Consider the following 25,313-nt stretch of genomic DNA (forward strand, 5'->3'; position numbering starts at 1 on the left):
ACTTGTTATAACCACGGGAATGTTCATAGATTGTTTAGTATCTTACGGATTATATATTAAAGTAGGTGGGGGCTAAACGGCAAAATTTGTTAAAGAAAATACGCGTTGATTAACCCTATCTCTGCTGGGGTACTTGAAAACCAGGATATGCTGGGGGGGGGGCCAATTTGACCCCCACCCTCTAAATCCCATGTTTGATGTCTAAATATGACAAATGATACATCATTGGACAGCTCTTGTGCTCTACTTTTAGAATCTGCAAAAAAAATTGCAAATTTGCAAAAATTGAATTTTTTATCGTAAAATCCAATTATATAGTAAAAATGTTTGCAAAAAAAAATTTGTCCAAAAAATGAAAAATTATACAGTTTTGAAAAGCCCTTGACCATGCGATCTCAAATATGCAAAAAATTTTACGAAATTTTAAATAACCTGAATTTTAATCAAGAAAAACTAAAAATGTGCAAATTTCTTTTGACAGGTTGTTTGCAAAAACTTTGCAATTTTTTTCGCAAAACTTGTGGAATTCGTTTCCTTATGACAAAGGCTTTCCAAAAAGCTAAATTTTATCAAAATCTGACAAGTGGAAGTGGGTCAAAACAAAGATTTAGTTTGTTACAGGAAAAAACAGTCATTTGGGCAGTGTGCCTGAGGACTCAGGCAGTTAGTATTAAAGCCCGGTTTTAGGCCTAAAGGGAGGACTGTGGGTATGTAGGAAAAGTCAGAAAATTTCAACAGCCTCAGACCAATACTTTTTGAGTTATGTAAAAAACTACAGGGGGAGGGGTCGGGGGTCAATCCCCCCCCCCCAGCAGGAATAGGGTTAAACACCATTCAGAGAAACAAACAAACATGTTCTAATGATAATCTGTACAGCGATTACGGAGTACTCCTCTGTCAAGTTTTTATCGGGGTATCGGATTAATTTTTCTTATTTGAATCCCCTTCAGTTTTAACCTCTTGTTTGCAAATACAGCTTCCTTGTTTGTCCGTATGTGTGTGTGTTAAGAGGGGGAATCCTGTTTAAAATAAGTTATTCACGTGTAGGGGAATATACACCTATATACATGGACAAAATAAAACAAAGAATTATATAGCTTGTGCCGATTTTAAACCGATTATTTATGAAATTTATTCGATGCCATCTAATTAACATTTGGAAAAGTGGATAGCTATAAGTATTTTAAGTGAACATTATTAAAGTTTAATCCGAAACAGAGTGATTAAATACTTAGCGTCGTCTGGTGAAATATTTGTTCTATTGAGTTCCCGGTCCCGGGATTTGGGCGTGGTTTCTGGTTAAGCAGATAAACTGTAATGTAAGGGAGAGATAAGGGTTCCTCTTCATTCTACAATCATTGATTTCTTAATATAAACAAGGCAGACGAAGCCACTACTCCAGGGTAGGGAAGGGGGTTAATGCGGTGATTTGTCAACGGTTAGTTTCCTGTTTATTTACTGACCCTCGAACATTATTTAATTAACATTGACAATCAGTGGGTCATAGACCTTTAACATATAGGTATACCCATTTAGAATAAGTCTACCTCACGACCTAGAACGCTGTCAATACTATTTGAATAATTAAAAATCAAATTCAGACTAAAATTTAATTTTTGGAATGAAAATAAATTATGTTTACACAGATAAAAATAATTTCAGAACTACACCTTTTAAACACTTGTTTTATAAATAAAATTGATTACTTATTAATTACGGTATCTTCATATAAAAACAAGTAAGAAAACTTAAAAAGTAATCTCTTTTGTGAATTTTGTAAATCGGAACATAAAAAGCGTTTATGGGACATTTACATGAAAAAACTTAAATGCCATTAATAATGACACGTTAAGTACATAAAGGTTCTTCCTTTGTGGGTAACTCTAGGCCGAAAGCACATAATATTTGTTAACACTAAAAAACTTAACAGGGAGAAGGTTAAATTTATGCGCCATTGCTGGTACAACTTTGTAACCTCGTAGCTCCTCCAGTTTTTATTTTATGCCAAAGTTTATAAAATAAAAATTATCCGGTTGTTACACAATTGAGATCTGAACAAAGCTTTTAATAAGCTCCAGAACGAACCAAAATCTATATTCTGTGCCTAACAATAATTTGTACTCGAGTTTTAACTGAAAGTTTATTTTCAGGTATGTTTTTTGTTCTGGACGCTGGAAAACTTGTAAAAACACTCCTTTCATCATATGATGATGAAAGCTGCATAGTTAGTGACAATTTTAAATAACTTTTCAATAAAAATATCAAAAGGACACTGTCATGTTGGTGTGACAGGTGGGGAGGCATTCTTTCAAATGAATTAAAATACAGGAGGCCTATTTCTTAGACGTTCTACCATAGTCCCATAGTCACACCATACAACCATGGTTAGGCTTTGCCAAAGAAGTGTAGATATATAAATACGTCATACAGTTGTAACCTTGTTAGCATGAATAAGTTAAATTGGCCAATAGTGTCCCAGTAGCCTAACGACTTTAAAGCCGTTATTGATCTTAGAATTTAGGGACATTCTTCCGTCAAAAGTTAGGGAATATTTTGTTTCTATAAAACTTTTGTTTGTGCACCAAGTATACATAAAGACTTTTATAAGGTTGAGGAAGCATTTTGTAAGGTTTGAAATTGTTAATATTTTACCATATACTGTGGGGAAATACTAGGTTTCTTTAACTGCATTTATCCCCGTTCGGCGTTCAGTCCTGTAAATTTCTGCTTTTGCAATTTCAATTGGTCCAGTGTCAATAACGCCAATGTAAAGAACAAGAATTAGTTTTTCTACTAATTCAAGTCTAGTACAATACCACCACCCCCCCCCCCTCGTTCAAAATTCGTGGAATACCCTTCAGACAGCATAAAACCTCGTGTAAAGTTTAACACCCCCCCCTTCCTCCTGGATCTAGCGAGTCAGCTGTTTTATCCTGGTTCTACTGAAAAATCAATTGTTTCAAAGTTTCCAATATCTAGAAACTTCTCTTGACCAAAGTTTAGAGAAGATACAGGGGGAAACTAAAACACTGTATACGTAATTTCGAGCAACCCTCCATGTAAAGATGGCAATGTCCGATTTACAACGGTACCCTTGAAACCTTTATCTGTTAATTCTGTGGAAGATATTGTCGTTTCTCAAGTTTTGAAAATGTTTAATTCTGATAATTCTGTATGTTTTCCGGCAGAAGAAATAAACAAGTCACCTATGTAGAGAAACCCCAAACTTCTCAAATAGAAATTCACACTTGATTTGACGAAATTCATTCAATTGTGAATCGGGCATTGTCATCTTTGCATGAATGGTTACTTGAAATTTCACCTAGTTCTTTTATTAAGCTTAGTCTCGAGTCTGAATTACCTTCCATGTTCTATAGTTAGACCCGACTTCATATCGAAGTGATTTTATTGTTGATAATTACTCTTGTATTAGTCTCAATTGAGACTGATCCCCCCACCCCCAGTTATTTAAATTGTTGGTTCAGAAAACATAGTTTTGCAGTAAAATCACCTTTGAAATAAATTATAAATTAACAAAATCATAATTTGTTTTTAAATGGTTTAAAACTATGAATTTTATTTCGACATAACTAAAAACTGTGATTGCCGTCCACCGTTCAGTGTCGACACAGGAATGTATTTATATAAATATTGTTTTTACATATTGTTAACTACAATACACGAGATAAATATTGACGACCTATAAATTTTTATCATTTGGCGTTTATAGTAATTAACAATGAATGCAATCTTATGAACTCAAGCCAACAAATTGTGTAAGATACCAGCCGCAGCTAACAATGGATTCTTATCATAAAATCTCCACAGTCGTACATTAAAGGGACTTGTTACGTAATTTCCAGTGAGCCTATTGTTCAATTGTAGAGGCAGATGTCCGGTTCATAACGGTACCATTTGTCTGATTATGGATGAATGAGATAACCTTATTTATCTTGCTGAAAAATGTACTACTTTCCCATTGTGCTTTTCCTATTAGAGACTGGCGCATTTATGCTTTAAAGGCAATGAAGAAAAATAACTGAAGTTTTTCGATAAAAAAAAAACGCCAATATCATCCCCACATGGACACTTAGACTGAGGTTTAAAGGGCATGGTCTATAGTCCAGTTTTCAAAATGTGGGGAACTTGAAATTGAGTCTTTAATCCTTTCAAGTCTTATTCTTTAAAATTAACCCTAAACGTGAAGTTCACTTTCCTTACAATTAAATATCAAGGGTAACATTTAAACTGCGTCCATTTCTTCAATCCATTTATCCTGGTCGAGTTGAGACTCTTCTAAGGGTTGCAGGGACTCTACTGTTTCCATGGATCCCCTTGAGTCTCCAAGGTCTGGATCTACTCCTAGGGGTAGCTCCTGATAAAACAGTTTTCTTTCCTCATCACAGTATTGAAATATTGAGCTCATACATTCGTCATCTAAAAATAAAATAATTTAAAAAAGTTAAAAGTATGATATATCATTAATGGTCAATCATCAAATTGGCGATGGGATAATTTTAACCGGTTCCAAAGATCCTTTCTTAAGTTAAAAGTATCTTAGAAAAAGTACCTTATTTAAATGTAACGAACTCTTACAGGAAAGTTAAAGAAAACAAGGGAAAAGTAAATTGATATAATTAATATGCATTTTACTTTATTTTAGAAATCAAAGTTAGTTCTGTAGAATATCCAGGGTCCAAATTTATTAAATTACCTACCGTCGGTTCAAATTTGAACCGGCGGTAGGTATTTTAGTGATTTCAGATTCATTAAACTTGGTCCCAGAAATCTCTTTCTATCAACCTGCAATGAAGTTATTTATCAATCCAAAACTGGTATGATACTAGTCCTGAGCGGCAATGAATATAAAGAAAAGGAAAGAATTTAATTTTCTGAAACCAGATTTAATTTTATAATTAATTGATTATTAATAGCAAATACTGTTGGAACGCGAGGACTAAGTGTAACCCCCCCCCCCCCTCTATATACTGTACCCGAAATTAAATGCACTAGAAAGTGTGTAGAAGAAGCTGACGCAAGTAAAACATGCGCAAGTAAGGCAAGAGGAGAGGTAAGGGTAGTGACTTGCTCACTCTCATTCCCCCCCCCCTTCCCTATGCCCCAAGAAGTCAATAAAGAGAGCTCCAAGAAAAAAAAGCCAGATTATCAGCTAGTTCAAATAAATAAAAGGTTTGGAAAAAAGCAAGATCTTTTAAAAATAGTTCTTTCTTGTAAAGTGGCTAATTACAAGGACATTCCTTTTCTTTATTTTTTTTTCAAAATTAGCAGATATATGATTGTAAGATGTATGAAAGAGTACGAACAAGAAGAAAATGAAGAACAAGAAATATAGAAATCTCAAAATATTTTTATCTGATAGCATATAAATATTTAAAAATATTCTTAATTAAAATAAATTATTAAAGTTAAAAATGAATAGCAAGAAGTAGCTTAACAATACCCATTTTGGAAATGGAATAATCCAGAAATCTTATGCGTAAACCGGAATTCCGGATCAAATGGACTTAATCGTGACTTAATTTGAAAATTTTTATGGTTAACAAAATGGAAACTGTAAAATTTCCAGTTTCCATTTTGTAAACCGGAAATTTTAACACAATGTTAGACATAGAAAGCAATGTTAAAACATTAAAAGTTAAAATTTATAGTTGACATATATTAAATATGCATTTTAGTTCTATAATTATATATTCACAAATATTTTACTATAGTTCATCATGACTATTTAACAGTTACAGTTTTCACTTTCCCCACAATATTTTTTGACAAATTAGTTTTTAATTTTCAAGAGGGTCATCGGATAGGCTAGCCCCCCTCCCCCCTCTCTCTCCGTATTTGATCAGGATGGGATGAAATGGACCATATAAATAAGAGTTTGTAAAAACTATTCTTTAAATTGGTAAATTAAAAAAAATACAAATTTTCGACATTTTTCCCGCACAAACTTTTAAACCAGTTTTTAACCATCCCTTGGGCCATGTGCGTAGCCTCACAAATTTTTGGCTCGGTCGGCTTTGACGTGTATTGACGAGCAAAGTATATAAATAGTGAGAACCAGAAACTCTGGAATAGGAGGACGACTTTTAGACTTAAGTTATGACTTTAAATTAAATAGTTTATTTAATCAACATAAGACACAGCGATTACGTAGTGTATATTATACTGTATACAGACCAATTAAAAAGTGATTTTTTAAGTTAATATTTAACCTATTTGCTTTCTAACAATATCAATAGACTTAAGGATTGCTATATGTTGTCTTCATTTCCACAGTTCTCTGTAGATGAAGTTATTTTGAGACATAGCAGTCAAGATTTATATTTCATAATTATTCACAGTAGTATTACTTTAACTACAGCTAAACCAGGCGCACATTCTATTATTATGTAGATAGTAATACTTATCTTTTTTATAAGTTTAAGATTAACGAGTTGTCAGAAACCGGAATCTTCCGAAACAATATTCCGGGACGCTCTGTAATTCCGGAACAAAGATCCGGTAATTTCCGGTTTACGGGAAAAACTGTTCCTGAAATCGTTCCGAATTTCCGGAACCTTTTCCATAATGGAAATGGAAAAAATTTTCGGATCATTTCCGTACGTAAACCGTAACCCGGACCTAAAAAGAAGTGACTGAACCGCATCTTCGCGGTTCAACTATGTCTCACTATTAATTAAATCTGGTCCCAGATTTTCTGTTTAAACCGAATCTACCTTTAATACTCTGCTCCGAGCATGGATCCTCAATAGTTTTCCCAGAATAACATTTAAACACTTGAACCATATTACGGGGTCTCTTGAGCTGTGTGCATAGTTTGGCAATGAGGTCTGGAGTTTTGCAGGATTCTCCTAGTCCCAAAACTACCGTCTCCGCCCTTGTCTTCTTGTTGATGCAAATAATCCTCTTTTCGTTGATTTTCTTCAGAAGATATTGATCAAAATCTAGAGATTCTTCGAACGTTTTCTTGAGTTGAACCACGAGGACATGGCAATCATCTATATGGGAGAGGACTGTGCCTCTAACAGCCTCGCAAACAAGAACCTGCTTCATCCTCTCACACTCCTCGTTCTAATCAAACCAATACTCATTGATCTTGTAAAATAGCTTATGAATGTATGCAGCAAAGACATGAACGGAAATTAAATCAATCTCTTTTTCAGATAGAAAAACGTCGATATCCTTTTTGATTTAAATAGTACCATAGTGAATTGATTAATTCCTCTTTGTATATTGTGTTTATAGTCAGTTGCAGTAACGACGTCAGTTCCGTAAATATTGTTATGTATAACCGTCAACAATCTATTATTCGTTTATCTAGACATTTACTTCAATTAATTGTTTGCTTTTTAATTAATAGTACTTACTACTTAAACTTAGCATCTAATGAGCGTAGAAACAACTGAAAGCTTAAATTGCAACTTCCAAAAAGAAGCATGAAGTGCTTTAGTTTAAAGATTTTTTCTGCTGACCAAAAATACAGAATTGGATTAGATAATTCACCCTCCCTTGCAAAGATGACAATGCCCGTTGCCCGATTTATAAAGTTACCGTTAAAAGTTTTGTCTGATCAAGTATAAATATTTAATAACTAGATATCCATGTTTTGTTTCTTTAAACCGTTTATTTTCATTTGCGGGTTCTCTGCTAAAGGGAGTTGGGCATCTCTTTCTTGTAAAAATCAATTGAGAAAATAATCAGAATTTGACACTTTCTGAGTCAGAAAAACGACGGTATCTCCCACATTTTATACCAAACTAAGTTTTCAAGGGTACCGTTGTAAATCGATCATTGTCATCTGTGCATGGATAGACACTTAAAATTACACTTACAGTCCCTTTGAAGGTTGTACTTTGTATAAAATCTTCCAGTTTTCTATTTCTATTCAATATCCAAGCGTCTGGTTTTCAATAATAAAGTTTGTTCCTGTATTGGGAATATTCTTCTTATAAAGATCCGGACTCCAGTGGTTACAGGACAACCAAAGGTTACATCATAGAAAAATTTATCATCAACCTGAAAAAAAATAGAAATAACAAAATTAATTTAAGGTATAAAAACAAAAAGTTGAAAATAAAGGATTTAGACAAAAGGAACGAAAATTCAAGATACTGATTATTTATTGTAAAAGGAATAAAAATAATAAATGCCAATGAACGAAAAACTAATCGAAAAAAAGTTTTAAAAAGAACAATATAAAGTTTTATATAAGCTTCTCATTAGAAAAAGGAGCAACAAAGGAAATCTTAAGATAAATCCTTTGTAAAGTATTTAAATATTAAGACATAGCCCATCTGAAATTGTCTCAAATTAAAAGATAATTATTTTGGATTTTCAAGTTTTTAAATTGACCTGAACAGATCCAAGACTGATATGCTCCATAAGACCTAAAGTCTCAACTCTGGTTTCTACTGGCAAAGAAAACGTCTTTAGGTACTGGACATCCTGGAAAATTAGAAACATAAATAGGGAGATTAAAGTCGGTTTCTTTCCTTATGATTTAATGAAAAAGATTTTTACAAGTAACCAATTGTTGCGATTAAAAATTAGAAAGACATGAAACTTGAATTTAAATAGTTAAAACGTAAACAAAAGTGAAAAGTTTATTAATTGCTTACAAAATAGTAAAAAATGAGTTTTTTCAGTACCTGTAAATCTGGGTTGTATGTACAAACAAACAAACTTTTTCGATCTTTTTCTTTCTCATCAGTAATCTTCCGAGATATTATCCAGGTTCTGTCAAAACAAATAAAATAAACAAATTGTATGCTATAAGTTGTTATTTATTTTTAATATAAAAATATATTTCCATTAAGTTCATTAAGTTAATTTTAAATTCAAATCTTCCCCTTAGTGAAAAAATGTTTTAAGCTTAAGGGAAAAAAAATTATTCTACAAGTTTTTTACTTAAACTTGAATAATGCTTTTCCCAAAATTCAACTTTTGTAATACAAATTTTCATAGTAATTTGTAAAATAAAGGTGGGATATGAATTTTGAAAATTTACCAGGGGCTGGGTGTTTCCTTTTTCTAGAAAAAATATCTTTAAACGATTAACATCTGAATGCTTTAACAAGATCTAAAGAAAAAATTTTCATCTAAACCTATGAAGACACATTTGCTTTTCAAATCAAATTTTATAATTTCAAAATAAAATTTCTATTTAAATATAAAAAATCAAAGAAAAATGTAAACAAATAATTGCTAACTCTCAAACAGTGACAATGAAGAACAGTGTTTACCAATGTGAAGGATGTGACTGTAAAGACGACCTGAAACTCATATAATAAGACAATCTCAACATCAAGTCTTCTGTTTTGAATGAACATAATCTTATATTGACTTATTTAATGAGTTGACGAAGATTTAAGTTGTAAGGAATCATGAATATAAGAATATAGCAGTAGAGTCGTCTCTGAAGTCTCATCATTTGTGGATAACCCTGCATTCCAACCTGAAAGCATCCCTACGCATAGCTTCATTATGAACTCCTATAGGGAAGTTGATAACTTTGCAGCGCATATAATCCTCAACGGTATCTGCAGTCCAGTAGTCATTCGGCATTGCGCGCCTAATAAAATTATTCAATCCTAGTTTGCTTTTTTTTAGGAAAAGTGAGAAGGGGGGAGGGGTGGAGGGACATCCGGTAAATTATGGGAAGGACCTAGTTTCAAGTGGCCCTTCTTTTTTAGTGACAACAGTGCCCTTAAAGTTTGTGTCTGATCCCGTATGAATTAGATTTTAAATTGTGGGTTTTCTACAAAAGTGACTTGCACATTTATGCTGCAGGAAATTTTTTTTTAGAAATTTTAAAATTTCCAAGCTAGAAAAACGAAGTTTTATTCCACATTATTTACCAGATAAAGGTTTGAAGGGTACTGTTGGGAATCGAGCATTCTCTCTTTCAATGGAGAGTACTTTAAAATTACAGCGACATTCCCTTCCGTTGAAGTAAAACCAATTCATAACTTTTTATCATAAAGACCAGAACACCAGAAAGTCGAAAGAAAATTAAAAGTGTTTCTGTGAAAATTGAATAATTCATTTAAAGAATTCTATTATTGGTTCTTAATGGACCCCTTCGAAATTTTATCTGGAAAAAAAGCTGAAAAGATGGATAAAAACTTTTCTTTCTCTTTTTGAAATGCTACCGCAAACATGTTTAGTATTAAAAAATTAAATCTTTAAAATCAAATTCATTATTGAAAGACAATCCGTCATTAAATAAATTCGTATTCACCCCCCCCCCACCCTAAAAAAAATCATGCTCAGGGTGGTTGCTAGCTGGATAAAAGAAGTTGGATCAGGAATAAATTAACGGCCAGAATGAATGAAACTTGGACCTAAAGTACAGAATCATGAATAAATTGGATCAACAATCTAACCAACAAAACAGTCTTTTATGTTCTTATCAAACCATTCCACATGAAAAGAAGAGAGGGGTGGGGGATTTTAATAGAAATAAATAAGAAAAACTGAAGATATATGTATTAAACAATGAATTTCAATGAATTTGAGAAAAAAAAGAAAAATGTAATTTCTCTCCTTTTTGTTATTTCTTAACCAAAACTTAAATTTTTTTTCTCCAATAATAAATCTCTTAAACATATCTAATATCGAGGGGGGGGGGAAATATTTTTAATAAGGTGTGTGGGGGGGGGGGGGGCAAGGGGGACAAAAATTTCAATAATAGCCTAGACCTAGACCTACCTAGATCTGAGGTTGGAAACATATCCCTTGGTAAAGATATACAACCATTGGTTCAGGAATGGACTGGATCTATCCTTACTCACATGCTTCGCTATATCTTCAACAGCAGCTTTTAGACTCATCTTCACATCGTAATGGAAGGATTTGGCCTAGATAACGGATACTAATAATACTAGTTGAGGGAATGAATTTTGAAGCCTGCCTAGTGAAAGCAATAAAAAACCTTCTTTCTTGTAAAAATAAATTCACAAAAATAAATATTTATCAAAGAGAAAAGAATAAGATATAAGATTATCTTAGATTTTGATCTAATTACTATCTTCTTATTACATTACAGCTTTTCTCAGTTGTGCCTAATTGGTTATTCTTTCTTTTATGAATGTTTATTTTTTTCTCTTTTCCTTCTCTATTTTTGTTTTCTATTTTTAGACTTAATCTTAAATCCTTATTTCTTCAGTACTAACATTTTTCACTATTCATGACCCCAGCAGCTACTTTCAGCGTGGCTCATGTTAGATGAGAGGGAAGCATATATCCACTATCTTTAAGACATAATTTTTCATTTCTAGTCACTCTAAACCCAATTTACTCAAAATTATTGAACATTGTTTGGCATTTTAGTAAATCTTAAAACTGACTGTGCATTTAAAGGGGCTTAGTGGAATTTCAAGTGGCTCTCTATGAAAAAATGGCAATGTCCAATTCTAAACAGCAGTACCGTTGAAACCTTTATGTGATCAGTACAGTGAAAGATAGTTTGTTTTTTAAGTTTTATAAATTGAATAATGATAATTTATATATTTTTTCTGCACTAGAAATGTGCAATTCACAAAACAAATTATATGGAGTTCATATGTGATCATAGAAAGTTGTAAACTTTTGAAGGGTACCCTTGTAAATCGGACATTACAATTTTTGCTTGGAGGGTCACTTGAAATTACGCTTACAATCTCTTTAGTTGCCAAAGTGAAAAAGCGTATCACAGGGTTGTACACTGTACACTGTCCAGGGACTAACCTTACTAAGATATGATTGGGTTTGTCCGGAACAAACAGTTCGAGCAAATTCCTCCCCTGAGATTCCTTTAACAATGAAAACATATAAAATTATTCCACAGATCTCTTTATATATCACATACCCTCTTTAATAATTATCCATTTGAACCCCACAAATCAAGTATACATTTAAATTAAAATATATTAAATCAAAAACAAATAATACAATATTTATACAATTAATAAATCATCCAATCAATCAATCAATCAATCATTCAATTATCCAATCAGTCAACCCTCAAATAAATCAATCGTCAAATAAATCGTCTAATCAATCAATCGCCCAATTAATAAATCATTTCAATCTATCATCTATTACATCAATCAATCCAACATCCGATCAATTTATTATTTAACCTTTAATATGACAGGTTGGTCTACGATCAATGATGACTACTATCTCCATGACATGCCACAACATTCTCTCCTCCTAAACAACATGATGTTCATTAATCAATACGGAAACTTAAGAAGGGGGACTTTGAATGTTTAAAAAATCTTTAATCAGGGGTATATATTTTCTAGAATTATCCCCCCCCCCACCCTAACATGAAAGAGAGAAAAATATGATTTCTAAAGAGATGGGCGGGGGGGGGGGGGGAGGGGCGGATTATTTTTCAAGAAAATATACAACCCTGTTGTTTGTATTAAAAAAACTCTTGGAAACTTTAGATTATTTCACGATCTTCAATCAAATATGTTTCGAAGAATATTGTCTGTTAATAATTAAATAATAAATCTCAAAGAAAAATACTTTGATTAATTACGGTTGTATGGATATATGTTTTGTTTTCTGTCACGTAAATAATTTAGAATTTAAAAAACAGCTGATTACCGATAGTTCCGTAATAATTCTCGGTAAATCCTTTTCTCTGATTGGCTCAGATTTTTCCCAGGAAATTCAAATTTAAAATTGAGAAAGTTTAACATTTAAGTAGCTACTCATTATTTTACAGAAATTTTAACCTCGAACTTAAGATTCGCGCATTCTTTAGTTTTAGACTCAGGGGTATATAATTTTAATAATTATCAATTTTAATGATCAGAGTCTAAAACTAAAGAACGAAAAGTTTTGACTTAAATTTTAAGTTCATGGTTAAATGCCACTTCTGACTTAATTTAAACCTGAACTTTAACCGTGAGGTCAAATATTTAAGCCTGTGGTTAAATATTTAACTTGCCGAAATCGACGAGTTAAAATTTAAACACAGGATTAAAATCTTGAAATCCCCGATCCCGCAATCCCTATTTGTCTATCATCATTCAGAGGTAAGCGGCATTCAACTAATTAATTACGATATATTTAAAAGTAAAAACCTTGATTTAATATATTTCACGTTTTAGATTAATTAATGTTTGCATGTAACCCAAAATACGGTTGTAACTGGATATATGTTTTGTTTTCCGTCACGTAAATAATTTAAAAAAAACCAGCTGATTACCAATACTTATGTAATAATTCTCCGTAAATCCTTTTCTCTGATTGGTTCAGATTTTTCCCGGGAAATTCAAATTTAAAATTGAGAAAGTTTAATATTTAAGTAGCTATTCATTATTTTACAGAACTTTTAACCTTAAACTTAAAATTTGCGCATTCTTTAGTTTTAGACTTTGAACTTTAACCGCGAGGTTAAATATTTAACCCAGTGGTTAAATATTTAACTCGCCGAAATCGACGAGTTAAAATTTAAACAAAGGGTTAAAATCTTGAAATTCCGCAATCCCTATTTGTCTATCATAATTCAGCGGTAAGCGGCATTCAACTAATTACGGTATATTTAAAAGTAAAAACCTTGATTTAATAAATTTCACGTTTTAGATTAATTAATGTTTGCACGTAAACCCAAAATACGGTTGTAACTGGAAATATGTTTTGTTTTCCGCCACGTAAATAATCTAAAATTTTAAAAACAGCTTATTACTGAATACCGATACTTCCCGGGAAATTCAAATTTAAAATTGAGAAAGTTTAATATTTAAGTAGCTATTCATTATTTTACAGAACTTTTAACCTCGTACTTAAAATTCGCGCATTCTTTAGTTTTAGACTCTGGTTAAAATATGAAAATTTTGACATCATACATCTTTCGTGATACATTTTACGCACAAATTTATTTGTTTGCCCCTAAAATTCATTTACCTTCCCTAGTTAAGCGAGAAAAAAATGTACCTTACTTCTGCATCTAGGGAAAAAATTATTTTCAAAAGGGGGGGGGGGATGATTTTTCAAAAGAATAAAAAGACCTAAAATATACCAGCACAGTATTGACAAAAAGAATAAGATATCATTTAGAATTCGGAACTACGAGGTTTTAGGAGCTTAAATCCCTATCCCACTTTTTTATAATTCTTTTTTTTTTACCTGGTCAGAAAATTACCTTATTCTTGGAGAGGACAAATACATTTGATTTGTGAGAAGATCCCTCCTTGGATGTGTCCTCTATAGGTTTAAACAATTTCTTGAGGACGGTCCCGTCCTTCTTCTTGGCAACCATCTTCACGCTCACTCGCTCGGTAATTGCACTCTTCGGGGCATCACGCAGAGCCTGTAAATAAACATAGGGAGTACTTTTTTTAAAAACTTTTTTAAACCTTTCTACTAAGTTTGTAGTTGGAATTTGAATTCTTGAGGAAATTTCATAGTAAGGAAAATAGGAAAAATAGCCAGCTTGTTGGAGGCCCACTTTTAACTTTCTTCAGCTAAAAAAATCAATTCTTGAAAATATCCCTGTAAAACAATTGATAATTCTATCAATTCAAACTGTTACATTTAAGCCTGGCTGGATAATGAATAAAAATAAAGGTAATAGAATTAGAAGAGAGGCTGCCAGCAAAATAATTCATTTAATTATTATCCTGGAGAGTGGACACTTAATTATTTTAGAATTCTTAAGGGGAAAAAACATAGATAGACTAAATAAATACTAGGTCACCAGTGTTTAGGATCCATATCTATTTGAACTAGATCCAGATTCTAAGAATTCGTATCTCAGATCTATCTTAAAACACAGGATCCAACATTTTAGATCCAAACAGTGGACCTGTTAAAAACAGGATATGGATCCTGGATCTGACCTAGAAATAAGTGAATCCGGCTCGACCTAATAGTTATTTCTGAAATGAAAATACAAAACAAGCGATAGTTGGAAAAGTTGATATTTTTCTACTTGGACCAGAGATGGAATTTAAAGAATTTGAGCCGCGGTTTAAATCCGCCAAAACCCGGTTTAAATTAAGCGCCGGCTTAAATCTTGAAACATTTGATCTAATTTTAAGTGGAACCAACCATATTTAAACCGCGGCTTAAATTTAAACCGCCGCTCAAATTCTTAAAATTCGGCCACCGGATCCATAGATTGACATGCATATTTTAGCAGCCCAGATCTTAATAAAACACAAACAAAAATAGGCCATTGGGTTCTACCATTCAAGTCATATAAAGATGAACAATACCCTGTGAACTGTTTCCAAGAGAATACCAAATCTTGTTTTCAACCCAGCAGATTCTGTCACTTTCTGGAAAATTCTGAACAAAAATAACATCTAAAGACGGGAAGCCAGGAGGAGGATAAGCTTAAGTTATGAAAAATTCAGGGACATTGGTTTTAGAGGCTGGGGGAGAGGTTTAGGGGCAGTGGGATAGGTTTAAGGGAAGTGGGAGAGGTTCCGGGAAAGCGGGAGAGGTTCAGGGAAAGTGAGAGAGGTTCAGGGGCATATGGAGAGGTTCAGGGGCAGTGGGAGATATTGCCAGGATGTAGGAGAGGTTGAAGGAAAGTAGGAGAGGTTGAAGGGAAGTAGGAGAGGTTGAAGGGAAGTAGGATGAGAGGAAGTAGGATGAGAGGAAGTGGGAGAGGTTCATGGGAAGTGGGAGAGGTTCAGGGGCAATGGGATGCTCAGGGGCAGGGGGAGAGATTGATGGGAAGTAGGAGAGGTTGATGGAAGTAGGTTGAGAGGAAGTGGAAGAGATTCAGGGGAAGTGGGAGAGGATGAGAGGAAGTGGGTGAGGTTGAGGGGAAGTGGGAGAGGTTGAGGGGAAGTGAGAGAGGTTTAGAGGCAGTGAGAGGTTGAGGGGACGTGGGAGAAGTTAAGGGGGAGGGGAAGTAGAAGAGGTTGACGGGAGTGGGAAAGGTTGAGGGGAAGTGGTTGAGGAGAAGTGCGAGGGGTAGAAGAGAAATGGGAGGGGGCTATGGCTAAGGGTAGGTTTAAGGATGGGTCAAGGATTGTGGATTAGGATTAGGGGAAGTGGTAGGGGTAAAGAAGTGAAGATTAGGAAGGAGTTGAAGACGAATTGGGAGTTTTGAGGGGCAGAGGAGCAATGCAAAGGGGGGAGCTCAGAGCAGTGAGGGGAAAGCAAGGAGGAAGGGGGGGGGGGCTCATTCTAAGATATTACTCTACTAAGCTAATACTTCCATGCTAAATGTATTGGAAGAGACAGTATGAGTATTGTGTTATGTATTCTTATCATTACAAACAATAAATATAAAGTTTACATACTGTTCAGCACTTAGTGTACAGTGTACAAACTAAACTTGCTGTACAATAATACTCTTATTGTACAACAATATGCTTATTGTACATACTACACATAATATACATAACTACACATACTGCACTTAATACACTGTACAGTGTACATAGTACAATATTACACTTACTGTACAGTGTATAATGTATAAAGAACTAATTATGTACAGCGTAACTACTGCAAAACACATACTACAGGACAAGTGAATTGTATCATTGTGTTTGTGTCATTCTTTTTGGCGATCTTTTCTTCAAAAGCAAAGGGAAGCCTTAAAAGTGGGGGTGGGGCGAACCTGATTCCTAAACCAACATCCTCAAATTCATCTTCAGTTCTCCAAAGAACAGAGTCTACTGGTCCCTCATCAACTGGTCCTTGAGGAGGAACACCAGACCCCGCTCCTCGAGCTTCCAGGAAATCCTCAGATACTAAATAATTATTTTTAAAAGGGACTGTTTACGTAACTTCAGGCGACCCTGTATCTAAAGAGTCTCCATTCAAAAGGGAGGTCTTTTTTGATATTATTACTGATATTATTTATATACTATTGAGAAAGAGATTTATTTCTATTTTGAAAATGAAAAAATTCTCTCAATTTCCTTCCTTCTTTCCATTGGTCACTTAAAAAGAGTTAAGTGTTTCAAATATCAGTCAGAAAAACAAGGAAATCTCAATCATTTTGGCACAAACAAAGGTTTTAATCATATTTCGGGATTGGCCATTTGCCCTTTAAACTATTTGAAAAGTTCATTCAAAAATCTCTAAATATTGATGATTAGTAAATGAGAAACAATTTGACATTTATTTACGGTGATTTTCAACTTTTGAAAATCGGAGAAACAGAATTTTGGCATATAAAAGTCACAATGGATGGCATAAGATGAACACATTTTAAATTCAGGGGAATTTTAACCATTTTGTTTAAAAGTTTTCATCTCAATTAACAGTTTTGTTTCCTTTAGTATTTTCTACTTAAATCCCCCACTTTTTTGCCTTTTTAAGCCTTTTTTGACAAAAAAAGGAAAATTATTGACTCTCACCTATGCTGGTTTGATGAATTTTGAGAGGGTGAAGAGCATATCTTGTTGCATCAAGCTGTACAGGGTTCCCATTCATAAACTCAAAAGTCCACTTTTTAAACAGTTTCGGGGAGGTAAAATCAGACTCACCGATAGTTTTCAAAAATGTATTTTTTGTCATGTTCTTCACTCGAACTTTGGAGGAAAATTGTGATTCGAACTTGTGGGTGGCTGACTCCTGATCTTCAGTATTGTATTTACACCAGTTTATCATTCCTTGGAACAATTCACCTTCAGGAACCTACAAATAAAATATTAAGCCCGATTTAAGACACAATCATTACAATAACCTTACCACCCATACCCCCCCTGTCCTCCCCCTTTCAGGTTGGTATTTCACTTAATGGATTTCCATTTCTTAATACATTTAACAAAACTATCATCAATCAAATATTTTGGATCTGGGTAATGTTAAAGTTTAAATAAATTCATAAAGCCGTGCCCGGAATTAATTCCATGTTTATTCCATATAGGATTTATCTCCGAAAAAAAGGAAAACTCAACCCAATTAGAATATAGACCAATTCATAAAGCCGGGCCCGGAATTAATTCCATGTTTATTCCATATAGGATTTATCTCCGAAACAAAGGAACACTCAACCCCATTAGAATATAGACCAATTATAACGCAGTGAGTTTATGTTTTGCTCTCTTGAGAACCCAGCTTTGCCTGAAAATCTTGATTTCCCAATAGAAGTCAACCCAATCAACTTAGAATGGGTAGATTTTAATGTGCAATCAACACACAATTCATGAAAAGGGGGAAACATGGGTATATATTTTCTTGAAAATAATGAGCGTGCGCGGAACGCAGAAATTCTTCCAAGTTTTTAAGTCAATCTAGGGAAAATAAACTATTTTTAGAAGGAAAATGTTGGTAAAAATTTGATAATTATAAAAATAAGAAGGGTTAATACTTCAGAAAATATACCTCTGAATAAAAAGTTTGAAAAAAGAGAGAATTAAAAATTAAAAAAGTAATTATAAAACACATGTCAATGTAAAAACTATAAAAAGGAACATGTAGATTTTAATATAATCAAAAATTTAGTCACATGTAGCTGTAAAAAAGTTTGACTTTACCTTCAGTTTTTGATCGTCTAGAATATCCAGAACAACAGATTCCTCGAGTAGGTTCCAATTATCTGTATTCAGTATATCTCCTAGTCTAGCCTTGATCTCCAGTAGACCAGTCGAGTATATTCCCTTGATAGTATCCTTATTATTCATGTAATCATCACAACTTGATAGGAACAAATTGTTTCCCGAACTTTGGATTTCAACTTTAATGTCAACAGGAAAGAAAAAATAAATGCCTATATTTAGTTAACAACTCTTTTGGGTGCGTTGAGAGAGCATCTTTTTTATTAATAATCATTAATAATATACGCTATTTGCTGATCTCTATGCAAGTCTTTCTTTTTCTTACATCTTAAAATAATAAAATAAAAAATTTCGCGGATTTCACTGTTTTGTGGCAATTTTTTAATTTCGATCTTATTAACCTTACCTGGGCCCTGTGAGTCGTTACAAAAAATCGGACTTGAATGATTCAACTTTTATTGGAAACAAACAAGCAACGAAAAAAAAATATCATTGTTTAATATTTTTTTTCCTACCGTGGTAAGCACATTCATCAATACAAAGTTTACTGAAATAATGATATAATGAAGAGGCTGACATATTTAAAATAACCGGTACTGAAATTCTAAATATTAAAGAGTGGCTGTGTGTCACACTGTACATCGTACACCGAACACCAATATTTTGCCAGGTACTGAAATTGTATATTTGAGTAGTCAACGCTGTATTGATATATATATGCTGACCAGTGGCAACTGTACCTCGTATATATAAAGTTGAGCAGCTCTATTGACATGTTCCACTAGTTCCCTATTGTCTGGAATAGTGTTGAGGAATGTTGAAAGCTTTGTATTACAAAGACTTATAAGTCCAGGAACTAGGTACATGTGCGCAGCCTAAAATTTAAACGGGGGCACTTGAAATAACGAAAACAGTCCCTTTAAGTGGGGTTAAATATCATTTTTAAATTTTATTGATTTTTTGAATGATTTAGTGTAGAGCAAAAAATAAGAAAATGAGGTAAAAAGTAGTATTTTTTAAATAAATAGATTCTTCCAAACCTCCAGTATACTCCAGTATTCCAAGATACTCCCACCAGTCCACTCCACATCTCCAGATTTATAAATAAACTCCAGAACCTTCCTGACATCAAGTAAGGGTTTAACTCTGAACTAGAGTCGGAAATTTTAAATGCGTAGAAATGAGTTAAACTAGATTTTATAAAAGAAATGTGTGGACTGTATAAGCATAGCTTAATTCATTCTTTCTTAATGTCCGATTCCCTCTCATACCATTTTAACCCATCTGAGTATCAAAAAGGAAACGTAATCTTTCTGCAACATAAATCCGCAAGTCACTTTTACGGAAAACCAAATTGAAAATAATGAATTTTTAGCTAGAAAGATGAAAATATTTCATTCATCCGCGGTAAGGACAATGATTTTTAATGTTGGAAATGGTACTCTTGAAATTACCTCTACAGTCGAATAGCTTTAATTGTTGTTTTGTTTAAACCCCTTTTTGATAGATTACAATTTTTTTAAACTAAAAATATAAGCCTACCTAAATCACTGGTTACCTAAATGCAAAGCTCTCGATATTTTTTACCACCATGGGAGACTGCTCTGTGGCAAGCAAACCAAAAAATTGCGCTTCAAAGAACGGGCTTGCCAGTCCTAGAACAAGCTTGTGTGCTCCTACCTCGCTGCCGTCAGGTAGCTTAAAGGTTACATCCTGGAAGTTGTTTCCCTTAAATTAATAAAAATAACATCTTAACCAAAAGATTGATAAAACAAAAAAGTGTTCCGAAAATTTTTTTTTTAAGCAAACAGGAAGGTTAAACAAAATGGGGCTAAAAAAATTCACAAAATTTCTAGGTCATTATAGGTTAAATCGGAAAAAATCGTAATATTTCTTAAATTAAAGCTAGATTTTTTTCATTAGAAGATCTCGGGTAATACATAATATGATAAATTCAGAATTTGAGACTACTGTTTATGCACAAATTAGCTGTGTCACTGAACCACCTACTACCGGTTCAAATTTGAACCACCGATTCAAAGTTAAAGATTCAAGAAGGATTTGTATCGGTGATTTAAGCTTGAACCGGCGGTAGGCAGTTAAAATTCATAAAATTCGGTCTCTGATCTCAATATAAAGAAAAGATTTACAAAAAGTAGTTCAACCAAGTAGAAACTTTAGAAATAATTGAACCATGTGCTTCTCTTGTGTGCCATTTCATGCTATTAAGAATGGTTCAACTAAATCTAAAAAAGTTCAGCGAAGCCTCGCTATCCATAAAATTTGGTTCCAGATTTAACAAAAATTAATCAGATCAGATAAAAAAGTTATTTTTATTCCTCTGATTTCTCGTAAAGCTTTTGAATGAGTGAACGCATACAACAGGAATTATCTCTCCAGTCCTTGTTAAACATTCTACCTGAAATTATTTATTAACAATATAATTATTTTTTTAAATACGCCTGAAATATCAACATACTTTGATTTTAAAGGTCTTTTTTTTAATTAAAACCGTAGAAAATAATAAAAACTAAAATGTCAATTTGAACCACTGTTTTATAAATTGAACATCAAAAAGGCAAGTTTTTGATACTTTTTACCCAAAACTTCACTTACTATCCTCTAATTATGCAACGAAAAGAAAACCCCAAAAATCTGATTATTTACTATTATCTTCGTTTTCTAAAAAAAACTGTACAAGGAAATCTAAGACGAAGAACTAACCCTGACCCCCCCCCCCAAAAAAAAAACTTAATATTCTTCAAGATATTTTATTCCAACCCTAGGATTATAAATTCCAGGTTCTTATAGTGTTTGCTTGTATGGCTTCTGACCATTGATATTTATTTTAAATATAAAGCAGAACAGCGAAAAATAAATGTGCACTAAGCTTTCAAAGGGCACTGTGCGCCCCTCTTCTAGCAACAATTTAAGCGTTTAAATGTTGCTATTCAAGCGGCCATTTTTTCTTCGTAATTTTAAAAGTCAACATTTTGCAGATTTTTGTGAATAATGTTAATTTTCCAAAAAAATGAAATCAACATTTTTATCAGGCAACTTTCTTCGTTATTTTTTACCATCTGTAAACCTTCCTTGAAGTCATGTGAGTTGCCATAACAAAATTATATGGACCTGAGTTTGGAAGTTTAGTCTAGGGGGGTGAACTTTTGAACTTTTTCTCGATGCGCCTTAATTACTTATTATAACATTTCAAAATCTAAATAATAATTGAAAAAAGTACTATAAAAAATATATTTTCTTAGATTGAACACATAATACATAATAATAATAATGTTTTATCTGTTCTTTGTGGCGCTCAGAAGGAGAAACAAATTTTAAAACATTTTATTCCCTAACCAATAAATAGGCTCGACACACTGCTGAAAATGGACCATCAGGTTTCAAGTCAAAACACCTAAACTTTTTCTTTGAATTATATTTAAATGCAGGCTACTGAGTTATATTCTCAATTTTCAGAAATTATGCCACCCAGGGAATTTTGAGCAAATCAATTTTTAGATATGGTAGAAACAAGTGCATTCACGGTCTTAAATATACAAAAATTTCCAATCAAGACTTTAATCTGCTTCTTCTTGGTTTCTTGCAATATTTATTTAACCCTATCTCTGCTGGGGTACTTGAAAACCAGGATATGCTGGGGGGGGGGTCAAGTTGACCCCCCCCCCTCTAAGTCCCATGTTTGATGTCCAAATATGACAAATTATACATCATTGGAAAGCTTGTGCTCTACTTTTAGAATCTGCAAAAAAAATTGCAAATTTGCAAAAATTGAATTTTTTATCGCAAAATCCATTTATTTAACAAAAATTTATCCAAAAAATGAAAAATTATACATTTTTGAAAAGCCCTTGACCATGCCATTTCAAATATGCAAAATTTTTTGCAAAATTCTAAATAACCTGAATTTTAATCAAGAAAAACTAAAAATGTGCAAATTTCTTTTGAGAAGTTGTTTGCAAAGAATTTGCAATTTTTTTCGCAAAACTTGTGCAATTCGTTTCCTTATGTCAAAAGCTTTCCAAAAAGCTAAATTTTATCAAAATCTGACAAGTGGAAGTGGGTCAAAACAAAGATTTAGTTTGTTACAGGAAAAAGCAGTCATTTGGGCAGTGTGCCTGAGGACTCAGGCAGTTAGTATTAAAGCCCGGTTTTAGGCCTAAAGGGAGGGCTTTGGGTATGTAGGAAAAGTCAGAAAATTTCAACAGCCTCAGACCAATACTTTTTGAGTTATGTAAAAAAAAACTACTGGGGGGGGGCGAATTGACCCCCCCCCCCAGCAGGAATAGGGTTAACAGTATATGACATGGTCTCCAAATTTTTTTGTTTAACTAAAGATTCATGAAACTTATTGTAGCAAAAAATCAAACCCCTACTGTCAAAATGCGGCCCAAAAAAGGTTTATTTGATGTAATTTTTACTGATTTTACTTCAAGAAATCTTATTTTGACAGTAATTTGGCAAATATACAGTTCACTTAAGGCTTTGATTTTTTTTATGAAAAATGTCTTATGACTGTTAAGGAAAATTTACAAAATTTGGGGACCCTGCCATTAACGGTTCTAAAAATATCGCAAAAAAACACAAAATAATCTTGATAAATCTTTGAACCTACCGTCACGATTGAGTTTAGACTTAAAAATGCACTTGATATCTGAATTTCTTTATAATGGATTTAATTAAAATTCTCTAGGTGGCATTTTCTGAAAATTTAGATTTTTAACTCAGAAGCCTGCATATTAATATATTCCGGAAAAAAAATTAGGTGTTTTGACTTGAAACCTGATGGTTCATTTTTAGCAGTGTATCGAGTGTATCTATGGGTGGTGACTATTTGCATGTATATTATGACTAGTTTTCATATTGATGACAAATATTCTTTCGGGGTTAAAATTTAATGGGGAGACAACACTGTATCAGTGTATTCACTATGAAGAAAAGTTTTCAGGAATAAAGTCGTAAATTTTGCACTAAAAAAGTCTCTTGAAATAAAGTCATACCATTTTCAAGGACTTTTTTCTGGTTCCGGTATGATTTTATTCAAAAACGGTCACTGAAAAGATTTTGAGATTCCTTAAAACAAAAAATTTATAAAGGAAACCTAGAGATTAACAGGAAAATGTATTCTCCCGGTTCATTTTTCCAATAAAATCCTTAATTTGTCCACAAAGGTCAATATTCAGCGAAAGATAATTCCATGAAACAGTTTTCAAGAATTCTTGGCAAAAATTAAGGAAAAACTACATAAACCTTTTTCGATCTAGTTGATGAGTTGAAACCAAACAGGCTCTCCGCTAATTATAACTAAATTTCCCATTAATATGTTGTAAGGGAGGGGCATTTTTCATTGTCGTTATTGAATAATCAAAAAAAAAGATTCTTATTATCAGCCCTACAGAATGGACACACCAGTAGGAGTTTAAAGATTAAATTTGTGCTCTAAGCTCCTGCTGAATAATACTTCAACTTAAAATCGTCTCATTGTCAAAGGAATCCTGGAAGATTTCTATACAATACTACACTTTCAGCTCGACTACCATGTCCAGACGGTTACTCTTTTAAATTCGTTAACAAACTTTTAAATGTTTTGCTATCACTATTTTATCCAAGTCACTATTTTATCCAAAAATAGTGACTTGGAAAACTATAAATTCCAAATATTTTTAAATGAAGTGCTGCACGAATGTGGTCGACTCGAATTAATATTCAATAAATAATGTTTTGCAGGTATGTGACGTTGCAGCACACATCAGTGTAAAAATATATGAATCTAAACATTTTAAGATTAAATTATTGCAACCTTTAGTAACAAGAATGTCTAGTTTTTTTCAAAAAAAAAAGTCCGGAGAGTCTAAATGTGGGACAAGAATATAATTGTATATAAAGTTTTACGTATTCCTTCATGTTATATTACTTATTGGTAATTTCCTATTTCCTATAAGAGACCGATTTTTGGCCCGCGCCCCCCCCCCTTTTAATTTTGTACATATTTTAATTTTTTTATCGATTTTTAGATAATTAAAGGCGGTCATGTCGCCGCCCGGCCCCCTAGCCTGTCCTAGCCGCACCGATCGGTCCCCCAGCCTGTCAGCCGAAGCGCTCGGCCCAGAAAGTGTCTTCACCTAACCTAACCCTAACTATATATACTAATTTGTTGAAATTGTTTTTTAATTGGAGGTCAGCTGTCCTGGCCTCAGCGCTCGGACCCCCCCCCCAGCTTTTCCTAGCCGCAGCGCTCGGTCAAGAAATTGTCCTATTCTAAACCTAACCCTGAAATAATACAAAACAAATATTTTTTGTTGAAAATAGGTGAAATCTGGATCATGTACAAAATTGATGGGAGGCGGGGGGCGGGTCCAAAAATCGTATACTAGGACGGATCCAATTTATGTGTTCACAGAATACAAAATGTAGGTGATTTCCTACGAAACGTGTGGCCGCGGCGCCTGTCCTTGTCGTAGCGCTCGAGCGCCCTTAACTTGCCCTAACCGCAGCGATAGGCCTAGAAATAGTCTTATCGTATACCCTACAGTGCAAACCGTTAGTAAAAGAATATTAATAATTATGTTGATAATGCTTTATATCGAAGTCTTGTAAAAACTTGGTCGGAAAGGAGGGGTTCATAATGGTATATTCCTAGAGAACGATTTTTGGACCCCCCCCCAGGCACTATAATAATGAGAAGTTCGGAACAATTGGTTGAGAAGGACGCAAATTGAAAACCCATTGTGGCCGCCGTGCAATATTCATGCGAGCAACTGCAACTGCAGAATCAACATTTATGAAGCAACTATTAAATGAAAATTA

General features: G+C 33.4%; 2 protein-coding genes across 5 annotated transcripts in view; one reads left to right on the plus strand and one right to left on the minus strand.

Annotated features, from left to right (window-relative positions):
• Nucleotides 1-25,313, plus strand: part of LOC111694716 (serine/threonine-protein kinase BRSK2) — a 70,468-nt gene that overhangs the window by 7,390 nt on the left and 37,765 nt on the right. The window lies entirely within an intron of this gene.
• LOC111694717 (uncharacterized) lies at nucleotides 3,550-21,680 on the minus strand. Of its 2 annotated transcripts, XM_023463707.1 has the most exons (20): nucleotides 21,621-21,680; nucleotides 20,828-20,907; nucleotides 20,047-20,216; nucleotides 19,529-19,610; nucleotides 19,229-19,363; nucleotides 18,468-18,590; nucleotides 17,346-17,625; nucleotides 16,601-16,733; nucleotides 15,237-15,309; nucleotides 14,162-14,329; nucleotides 12,141-12,213; nucleotides 11,746-11,810; nucleotides 10,729-10,877; nucleotides 9,473-9,589; nucleotides 8,667-8,754; nucleotides 8,371-8,463; nucleotides 7,945-8,034; nucleotides 6,735-7,089; nucleotides 4,277-4,437; nucleotides 3,550-3,919 (listed from the first exon to the last, which is right to left on the minus strand). In XM_023463707.1, the coding sequence occupies exons 2-20, from the start codon at nucleotides 20,900-20,902 to the stop codon at nucleotides 3,869-3,871; spliced, it is 2,481 nt and encodes an 826-aa protein (XP_023319475.1). In that variant the 5' UTR covers nucleotides 20,903-20,907; nucleotides 21,621-21,680; the 3' UTR covers nucleotides 3,550-3,868. The 2 variants fall into 2 exon arrangements, with proteins under 2 accessions (XP_023319475.1, XP_023319476.1); XM_023463708.1 differs by having other exon boundaries at nucleotides 3,558-4,437; nucleotides 21,621-21,679.

The sequence above is a fragment of the Eurytemora carolleeae genome, unplaced genomic scaffold (assembly GCF_000591075.1).
Source record: "Eurytemora carolleeae unplaced genomic scaffold, Eaff_2.0 scaffold68, whole genome shotgun sequence".
NCBI lineage: Eukaryota > Metazoa > Arthropoda > Copepoda > Calanoida > Temoridae > Eurytemora > Eurytemora carolleeae.